Source organism: Petromyzon marinus, chromosome 14 (assembly GCF_048934315.1).
Source record: "Petromyzon marinus isolate PM22_M1 ecotype Great Lakes invasive population chromosome 14, UKy_Petmar_22M1.pri1.0, whole genome shotgun sequence".
In the NCBI taxonomy this organism is placed as follows: domain Eukaryota; kingdom Metazoa; phylum Chordata; class Hyperoartia; order Petromyzontiformes; family Petromyzontidae; genus Petromyzon; species Petromyzon marinus.
The window spans coordinates 9,730,902-9,743,243 of record NC_133680.1 but is presented as its reverse complement, the minus strand read 5'-3'; the positions used below and the strand labels follow the sequence as shown (position 1 = coordinate 9,743,243).

Here is a 12,342-nt window from a genome sequence, read left to right as displayed (position 1 = left end):
AACAGTTCCAACCACGTTCCACCGTTAGCCCGATGCTGCACGCCTAATTGGCTGATGCATGCATTGTGCTTAAATTTATGAGGAAGATGATAATAATAATAATTCTGCTGCTACTGACGATGATGACGTTACTGCCGACGACAACACTAACGATGACAACACTAACGATGACAACACTAACGATGACAACGCTAATGATGACAACACTAACGACGACAACGCTAACGACGACAACACTAACGACGACAACGCTAACGACGACAACACTAACGATGACAACACTAACGACGACAACACTAACGATGACAACACTAACGATGACAACACTAACGATGACAACACTAACGACGACAACACTAACGACGACAACACTAACGATGACAACACTGACGACGACAACGCTAACGACGACAACACTAACGATGACAACACTAATGACGACAACACTAACGATGACAACACTAACAATGACAACACTAACGACGACAACACTAACGACGACAACGCTAACGACGACAACGCTAACGATGACAACACTAACGATGACAACGCTAACGATGACAACGCTAACGATGACAACACTAACGACGACAACGCTAACGATGACAACGCTAACGACGACAACACTAACGATGACAACACTAACAATGACAACGCTAACGATGACAACGCTAACGATGACAACGCTAACGACGACAACGCTAACGATGACAACACTAACGACAACAACACTAACGACGACAACTCTAGCGATGACAACACTAACGACGACAACGCTAACGACGACAACTCTAACGATGACAACACTAACGACGACAACGCTAACGACAACAACACTAACGATGACAACACTAACGATGACAACACTAACGACGACAACACTAACGACGACAACGCTAACGATGACAACACTAACGACGACAACACTAACGACGACAACACTAACGATGACAACACTAATGACGACAACACTAACGATAACAACACTAACGATGACAACACTAACGATGACAACACTAACGACGACAACACTAACGACGACAACACTAACGATGACAACACTAACGATGACAACACTAACGACGACAACGACGACAACACTAACGATAACAACACTAACGATGACAACACTAACGATGACAACACTAACGACGACAACACTAACGACAACAACAATAACGATGACAACACTAACGACGACAACACTAACGATGACAACACTAACGACAACAACACTAACGATGACAACACTAACGATGACAACACTAACGACAACAACACTAACGATGACAACACTAACGACAACAACACTAACGATGACAACACTAACGATGACAACACTAACGACAACAACGCTAACGACGACAAAGCTAACGATGACAACACTAACGATGACAACACTAACAATGACAACACTAACAATGACAACGCTAACGATGACAACACTAACGATGACAACACTAACGATGACAACGCTAACGACGACAACACTAACGATGACAACACTAACAATGACAACACTAACGACGACAACACTAACGATGACAACACTAACGACGACAACACTAACGACAACAACACTAACGACTACAACACTAATGATGACAACACTAACGATGACAACACTAACGACGACAACACTAACGATGACAACACTAACGACGACAACACTAACGACATCACTAACGATGACAACACTAACGATGACAACACTAACGACGACAACACTAACAACAACAACACTAACGATGACAACACTAACGATGACAACACTAACGACAACAACACTAACAACAACAACGCTAACGACGACAACACTAACAATGACAACACTAACAACAACACTAACGACGACAACGCTAACGACGACAACACTAACTACGACAACACTAACGACGACAACACTAACGATGACAACGCTAACACTGACAACACTAACAATGACAACACTAACGATGACAACACTAACGACGACAACACTAACGATGACAACACTAACGACGACAACACTAACGACGACAACGCTAACGATGACAACACTAACGACGACAACACTAACGACGACAACACTAACGATGACAACACTAACGACGACAACACTAACGATGACAACACTAACGATGACAACACTAACGATGACAACACTAACGACGACAACACTAACGACGACAACACTAACGATGACAACACTAACGATGACAACACTTACGACGACAACGACGACAACACTAACGATAACAACACTAACGATGACAACACTAACGATGACAACACTAACGACGACAACACTAACGACAACAACAGTAACGATGACAACACTAACGACGACAACACTAACGATGACAACACTAACGACAACAACACTAACGATGACAACACTAACGATGACAACACTAACGATGACAACACTAACGACAACAACACTAACGATGACAACACTAACGACAACAACACTAACGATGACAACACTAACGATGACAACACTAATGACAACAACGCTAACGACGACAAAGCTAACGATGACAACACTAACGATGACAACACTAACAATGACAACACTAACAATGACAACGCTAACGATGACAACACTAACGATGACAACACTAATGATGACAACGCTAACGACGACAACACTAACGATGACAACACTAACAATGACAACACTAACGACGACAACACTAACGATGACAACACTAACGACGACAACACTAACGACAACAACACTAACGACTACAACACTAATGATGACAACACTAACGATGACAACACTAACGACGACAACACTAACGATGACAACACTAACGACGACAACACTAACGACATCACTAACGATGACAACACTAACGATGACAACACTAACGACGACAACACTAACAACAACAACACTAACGATGACAACACTAACGATGACAACACTAACGACGACAACACTAACAACAACAACGCTAACGACGACAACACTAACAATGACAACACTAACAACAACACTAACGACGACAACGCTAACGACGACAACACTAACTACGACAACACTAACGACGACAACACTAACGATGACAACGCTAACGCTGACAACACTAACAATGACAACACTAACGATGACAACACTAACGACGACAACACTAACGACATCACTAACGATGACAACACTAACGACGACAACACTAACGATGACAACGCTAACGATGACAACGCTAACGACAACAACACTAACGATGACAACACTAACGACGACAACACTAACGACGACAACACTAACGATAACAACACTAACAACAACACTAACGACGACAACACTAACGATGACAACACTAATGATGACAGCGCTAACGATGACAACACTAACCACGACAACACTAACGATGACAATGCTAACGATGACAACGCTAACGATGACAACACTAACGACAACAACACTAACGATGACAACACTAACGATGACAATGCTAACGATGACAACGCTAACGATGACAACACTAACGATGACAACACTAACGACGACATCGCTAAGGACAACACTAACAACAACACTAACGATGACAACGCTAACGACGACAACACTAACGACGACAACACTAACGACGACAACACTAACGATGACAACGCTAACGATGACAACACTAACGATGACAACACTAACGACGACAACACTAACAACAACACTAATGATGACAACACTAACGATGACAACACTAACGACGACAACACTAACGATGACAACACTAACGATGACAACACTAACGACGACAACACTAACGATGACAACACTAACAACAACACTAACGACAACAACACTAACGATGACAACACTAACGACGACAACACTAACGACTGCAACACTAACGATGACAACGCTAACGACGACAACGCTAACGATGACAACCCTAACGATGACAACACTAACAACAACAACACTAACGACAACAACACTAACGATGACAACACTAACGACGACAACACTAACGACGACAACACTAACGTTGACAACACTAATGACGACAACACTAACGATGACAACGCTAACGATGACAACTCTAACGATGACAACGCTAACGATGACAACACTAACGACGACAACACTAACGACGACAACGCTAACGATGACAACACTAACGATGACAACACTAACGATGACAACACTAACGACGACAACGCTAACGATGACAACGCTAACGATGACAACACTAACGACGACAACGCTAACGATGACAACACTAATGACGACAACACTAACGACGACAACACTAACGATGACAACACTAACGACGACAACACTAACGACGACAACACTAACAATAACAACACTAACGATGACAACACTAACGACGACAACACTAACGACGACAACACTAACGATGACAACACTAACGATGACAACACTAACGATGACAACACTAACGTCAACAACACTAACGAAGACAACACTAACGACAACGCTAACGACAACAACGCTAACGATGACAACACTAACGACGACAACACTAACGATGACAACACTAACGACAACACTAACGATGACAACACTAACGACGACAACACTAACGACGACAACACTAACGATGACAACACTAACTACGACAATGCTAACGATGACAACACTAACGATGACAACACTAACGATGACAACGCTAACGACAACAACGCTAACGACGACAACGCTAACGATGACAACGCTAACGACGACAACGCTAACAATGACAACACTAACGATGACAACACTAACGATGACAACGCTAACGATGACAACACTAACGATGACAACACTAACGACGACAACACTAACGATGACAACACTAATGATGACAACATTAACGATGACAACACTAACGATGACAACACTAACGACGACAACGCTAACGACAACAACACTAACGATGACAACACTAACGACGACAACACTAACGATGACAACACTAACGATGACAACACTAATGATGACAACACTAATGATGACAACACTAACGATGACAACACTAACGATGACAACACTAATGATGACAACACTAACGATGACAACACTAACGATAACAATGCTAACGACGACAACGCTAACGACGACAACGCTAACGACGACAACGCTAACGACGACAACACTAACGATGACAACACTAACGACGACAACGCTAACGACAACACTAACGATGACAACACTAATGATGACAACACTAACGATGACAACACTAACGATGACAACACTAACGATGACAACACTAACGATGACAAAACTAACGACAACACTAACGATGACAACACTAACGATGACAACACTAACGATGACAACGCTAACGATGACAACGCTAACGACAACAACACTAACGATGACAACGCTAACGAGGACAACACTAACGATGACAACACTAACGATGACAACACTAACGATGACAACACTAACGATGACAAAACTAACGACAACACTAACGATGACAACACTAACGATGACAACACTAACGATGACAACACTAACGATGACAACACTAACGACGACAACGCTAACGATGACAACACTAACGATGACAAAACTAACGATGACAACAATGACGACAACACTAACGATGACAACGCTAACGAGGACAACACTAACGATGACAACACTAACGATGACAACACTAACGATGACAACACTAACGATGACAAAACTAACGACAACACTAACGACGACAACGCTAACGACGACAACACTAACTACGACAACACTAACGACGACAACACTAACGATGACAACGCTAACGCTGACAACACTAACAATGACAACACTAACGATGACAACACTAACGACGACAACACTAACGACATCACTAACGATGACAACACTAACGATGACAACACTAATGATGACAACACTAATGATGACAACACTAACGATGACAACACTAACGATGACAACACTAATGATGACAACACTAACGATGACAACACTAACGATAACAATGCTAACGACGACAACGCTAACGACGACAACGCTAACTACGACAACGCTAACGACGACAACACTAACGATGACAACACTAACGACGACAACGCTAACGACAACACTAACGATGACAACACTAATGATGACAACACTAACGATGACAACACTAACGATGACAACACTAACGATGACAACACTAACGATGACAAAACTAACGACAACACTAACGATGACAACACTAACGATGACAACACTAACGATGACAACACTAACGATGACAAAACTAACGACAACACTAACGATGACAACACTAACGATGACAACACTAACGATGACAACACTAACGACGACAACGCTAACGATGACAACACTAACGATGACAAAACTAACGATGACAACAATGACGACAACACTAACGATGACAACGCTAACGAGGACAACACTAACGATGACAACACTAACGATGACAACACTAACGATGACAACACTAACGATGACAAAACTAACGACAACACTAACGACAACACTAACGACGACAACGCTAACGACGACAACACTAACTACGACAACACTAACGACGACAACACTAACGATGACAACGCTAACGCTGACAACACTAACAATGACAACACTAACGATGACAACACTAACGACGACAACACTAACGACATCACTAACGATGACAACACTAACGACGACAACACTAACGATGACAACGCTAACGATGACAACGCTAACGACAACAACACTAACGATGACAACACTAACGACGACAACACTAACGACGACAACACTAACGATAACAACACTAACAACAACACTAACGATGACAACGCGGACGACGACAACACTAACGATGACAACACTAACGATGACAACGCTAACGACGACAACACTAACGATGACAACACTAACGACGACAACACTAACGATGACAACACTAACGACGACAACACTAACGATGACAACGCGGACGACGACAACACTAACGATGACAACACTAACGATGACAACACTAACGACAACAACACTAACGACGACAACACTAACGACGACAACACTAACGACGACAACACTAACGATGACAACACTAACGATGACAACACTAACGATAACAACGCTAACGACGACAACACTAACGATGACAACACTAACGACGACAACACTAACGATGACAACACTAACGATGACAGCACTAACGACGACAAAACTAACAATGACAACACTAACGACGACAACGCTAACGATGACAACACTAACGACGACAAAACTAACAATGACAACACTAACGACGACAACGCTAACGACGACAACGCTAACGACGACAACACTAACGATGACAACACTAACGACGACAACACTAACGATGACAACACTAACGACGACAACGCTGGCCCAGCATCGGCGCTGGCACCCCGTGTGTGTGCCCCACCCCGACCCCCCCCTCCCCCACACGGGCGACGCACGGCACTCACCCTGGCCGGCCTCGCCACAGTCAACGGTGAAGTAGGTCGGCTCGTGGGCCTTGACCTTGCCGGACTCCACGCCCGGACCGTACACCCTCACTCGCTCTGGGTGGCACCCCTCCCCGACGGTCACCTGCGACAGGGCGGCCACTCGACTCACACGGGGCAGTGGTCATTCTGCAGAGAAATCTGGGCCATGCCGCGGGAATGTCGAATTTCCCGGCACCGAGTTCAGGGCCACGAAGCGAGGCGAGAGCACGGTCTCGCGCACGTTTCGGCAGAGCGGCACTCGTACGGACTTTGAGTTGAAAAGGTTGATGCTTGGACGTGCTTTGTGGATTGGTAATCACGTGGATTCTAGATATCACGATAGACTTTCTACATAATCCAACGAACATTAATATCTTTTTAAAAATAATAACCGTGCTTCCCCTAGGTTAACTAAGCCTAAAATACGTACAAAGTATCGTGGCATTGTCAATGTCAACATCTGGCAATCGCTTGTCTGTGGTACTGGTCCCGCACGTTTCCACGCGTGTTAATAATTGGAATACATCATCCCAACGACAATATATGCGTGCCAATAGCCCATGTTGAATTGGTGTAATGTCTGGGCTAAAGGAGGCTCCCTGTCCGGCCCGCGAGGCTGTACCCGGAAGGGGCTGTCGGGGATGTTGACCCCAGCCCAGGTGACGATGATCGTGTGCTTGATGGGCTTCTCCGGGGTGTAGCAGCACTCGTAGATCCCACCGGGCCTCTCCGCCACCTGCACGGCCACCGGCTGTCCCTCCACGTCCTGCGGATCAAACATCAACCCCCCCCCCCCCCCAATAAAAACGACGACGTCATTCGGCGTCACTAGCCGGGCGGCGGTGGCTGTGCGGAGGCGAAGGCTGGCGGATCCCTCAAATTCTGAGAAACTTCCCTTCCCACAGGTGTCATGGAGGAGCCATTGCTTTGGCTGGCCAGGATAAGGCGGTACAGTAGAGTGCAGACTGATAGTACCTGATGATGCCAGTTGGAATTACTGGCGAAACGTCGTACTCAGGTTGTACATGTTGTGGCTTGGCTCTCCAACACGCCGGTGTTGCTGTACTAGTACACTACACTATAAACTACACTATACACTACACTACTATACACTAAACTACTACACACTAGTGCTGTACTAGTGACGAATTGGCAAGTTCTGTTTACGTGGCAACCCTTACTAGTTGGCTGTGTCGGGTGGTGGCGGGTTTAACGACACATATATTTACGCGATCTAACAAAAAAAAACCTGTATTATGCATAATACCATATGTGCCTTCTCTATGGGATAGTGTTTTCCCCTTGCATGCATGGGTTTTCTCTGGGTGTTAATATTTCTTCCCACATGTATAAACACTAATTGGCTGAAAAAATATGAATATATCGAGGACTGCAGAACTTGGACAATTGTTGGCACTGGCTGACCGCCTGGCTGCCTTCCCACTTGTCTGTGGTTCATAAACAATTGTGAGATGCAATTTGCGTGATCGACATTTCATAAAACCAAACATTATCATTATTCTATTCATCCAGGAAGGGTTCACGCAGTCAGAACTCTGTATTCAGCAGGGTGCTGCAATTAGGTGATCAACCAATTCCTTTTTAATCGGTGTTATTTCGAATTTGCGAATCCGTGGGAAAATCACAGTGCCCAGAAAAAGTGCACTAATAAGAGTGGATAGCACTACAACTGCACAGATAATAAATAAACTACTTGACGAATGGCCTAATGCACGGCTGGTTAAATAAGGAGCACATTATTAAACAAAAATGATAGAAATGAGGAATTAATAAACACTGCGACCGAAATCTGCATTTTTATCGTATTCAGTTATCAGGTTTGTAAGGGCAAAACAATTACCCAGCGGGGAATGTACAACTCAGGAAAATACAAAGCTGGAACCAAACCATTTTATTATTTTTTTTTACTCCCACGTGGCAGTGGAGGTGAGTTCACCTGCAGGTAGACTTTGAGGTTCCCTTTTCCCCCTGCTCGGGCGTCCACGCTGAAGTGTGTGGGCATGCTCACGACACAAGAGTTGGCATCCAGCCCCGGGCCACTCGCCAACACCTGCACCAACGAACAAACGGAATCAACATTTATTCACACCGGAGGAATCCGATGAGCTATGAAGCTCTCTTTCACAGATGTCCAGTAGGGGCGGCTCAGAACGTAGCAACAACAAACAAAATACGAAAGTATAGGAGAGGTAAACAAATCACTTTAACAACATTTTTTTTTTTATCTTACCACTGAGGTGTTAACTTATTTTCCAGAAGTGACCGGGCATCACATATGATAGCGCAACAAAGTGCCTTACCATGTGGACATTTATAGCAGCAAAATTCTCTAAATGCATGTTCCTAAACGTGGAGGGGAAAAGAAAAACCAGTGGACGCGGAGCAAAAAAATCCACGCGGATGCCACCAAGAAAGAAGAGGTGCTGCTGAGATGCGGCGGAGCGAAACAACTTTTCAGGGTGGCAGGAGCTCGGCAAGAGTGGGCTGAGCAAGTTGGGGGGGGGGGGGGTGGTGGTGGTAGTTGGTGGGTAGTGGTGGTGCAGTCGAGAGCGAGACAGGACACGGAAAGCCGGGCAGAAGACACACGCAGAGAGACGTGGCAAGAGACGAAGAGGTGAGCCGAAAGGCAGACGATATGAAAGACAACACAAGAAGATCCATGAGAGGTGTTTTGTTGGGTTACATCGCGTAAACATAAATGTGTCGTTAAACCTACCACCACCCGACACAGCCAATTAGTAAGGTTTGTCATGTAAAAAAAAGCGTGCCAATTCGTCACGAGTTCAGCACACCGGTGTGTTGGAGAGTAAACCTGCAGCAGTTACAAAGCCCGGAGGGTTTACTCTCCAACACACAAGTATATTGAATCAGTCACAAATTGGCATATTTTTTTTACGTGAAAAACCTTACTGATTGACTATGTGTTGGGTGGTGGCGGGTGCAACAACACATTTAAATTTATGCGATCTAACCCAACAAGCCTCTATTATGGATAAGTCGCGAACGCCGACGTGTTAAAGAGACAAGAAGAGATGTGGAGACAGACATGGGGACGGGTACAAAGAGACGGAGAGCAACAGACGGTCGGATATGGAGATCGGTACAGAGATACATGAAGCGAATCACTGCTCTATCACTGACACTATTGCCACGCATTGTGCTTCGTGAAACAACTTCAAATTTTAGGGGCAATGCCCAGGTTAAATAAAGCCGCGATATTGACCAGGGCGGCCGCCGGGCCTCGAACCGCGAACCTCCGCGACGAGCGACGATCGCGCTCCACCGCTGCGAACGGCCAAGGTTGGTTTTTTGTTTTTGTTTTGAGGGGTTGAGGCGCGCGAGGCAGGCCGGGGAGTGGCGGTTTAGCGCTGGGGCGGTGACGAACCCTCTCGGGGAAGCAATCCCTGCTGGCGGGGAGGATGTGAGCCATGAAGGGGCTGAGCGCGACGTCCTCCTCGTCGCACAGCACGTGCACCGCGTAGTCGCCGGGCTCCGTGGGGACGTAGCGCACGTCGCACGAGCCGTCCCCGCGGTCGTCGCACGCGATGCGCGCCTGCGACGGGCCCTCGATCGAGAAGCCTGCGACGAGAAGGAGAGGGGCAAGGCACGGATCCCTCCGTGGGTTCAGCGTCCAGAGAGGTGTTCGGGACCGCTGCCGCTGATTGGCTGATTGATAGCGGGAGGCAAGTGCAAGGGAGCGAACTGGACTGGCAATGATCATCACTGTGGGCATCATCATCGTAACCGCGCGCCTCCGATTAGCACGGTTGGCTAGGTATGGTGCGAAAGAAGTTCAGCTACGTACAACATACGTAAGCAACAGAATCGCTGACAACATTATCGTGTACATCCAACGATACATTGCTGGATGAGGGTGTTCCCAACACCGTGCGGATTGAGGTTGTTTGACCATGCTTGGTCGCACCGGTCGGTACAGTTCAATAATACATTTTACTGCACTACCCTTTCCTGCTCACCACATAGCCCCACAGCCTTGAACAGTCTGTGTTGCATAGTGGTGGCCCATCCAAGCGCTATCCAGGCTCAAACCTGCTTAGCTTCTGGGATTTGGCCAGATCTGGTGCATTCCACCGTCATCACGATCATCATCATCATCACTGTCATCATCACTCCCATCACCCAAATCGTCGTCACGGTCACCACCGTCGTCACCGCACCCAGGGTGCCGACGTCGGTGCCGATGGCCTCCACCACGAAGTCTGCGGAGCGGCCGGCCATGCCGGTCTCCAGGCCGGGCCCCCAGGCACGCACCTTCTGCGGCCCGGCCTCGGCCGACACGAGCACCTCGAAGGGGCTGCAGCACCACGCACACACGCAACGACACAAACAACAAAGTTCAACATACACCACGTCTACACCGTCAGCCACGAATGTGTGTGAGCGGCGTGTGTGTGAGCGGAGTGTGTGTGAGCGGAGTGTGTGTGAGCGGAGTGTGTGTGAGCGGCGTGTGTGTGAGCGGAGTGTGTGTGAGCGGCGTGTGTGTGAGCGGAGTGTGTGTGAGCGGAGTGTGTGTGAGCGGAGTGTGTGTGTGCGGAGTGTGTGTGAGCGGAGTGTGTGTGTGCGGCGTGTGTGTGAGCGGAGTGTGTGTGAGCGGCGTGTGTGTGAGCGGAGTGTGTGTGAGCGGAGGGTGTGTGAGCGGAGTGTAGGGAGGGGCTCGTGTAGCGGTTAGCACGCCGCGCAGCAAACCGATTCCTGCTCACCGCCACCACCAGTGACAATTATCCTGGGTCACCCCTAGGTCGACTCAGCCTCAAATGAGTTACTGCTGTGAGAAGCAAAGGCGGCCAGGCGTGGTGCTGACCACCCAACCCCTTCGTGTGCCGTGCCGGCCTTCACAGGTGCTGCTCGCTAACAGCACTTGCCCCCAACAGTCTGCTACAGGCTACACGGGGG

At 46.8% G+C, this 12,342-nt stretch overlaps 1 protein-coding gene across 1 annotated transcript in view; it reads right to left on the bottom strand.

Annotated features, from left to right (window-relative positions):
* The window catches only part of LOC116942327 (filamin-C-like), a 106,892-nt gene that overhangs the window by 45,793 nt on the left and 48,757 nt on the right, over nt 1-12,342 (bottom strand). Inside the window, exons 12-16 of the mRNA XM_032954092.2 lie at nt 11,607-11,743; nt 10,814-11,007; nt 9,365-9,478; nt 8,030-8,173; nt 7,387-7,510 (exon numbers count right to left, since the gene is read on the bottom strand). Of these exons, the coding sequence (XP_032809983.2) occupies nt 7,387-7,510; nt 8,030-8,173; nt 9,365-9,478; nt 10,814-11,007; nt 11,607-11,743 (713 nt within the window). The remainder of the gene's footprint in view (nt 1-7,386; nt 7,511-8,029; nt 8,174-9,364; nt 9,479-10,813; nt 11,008-11,606; nt 11,744-12,342) is intronic.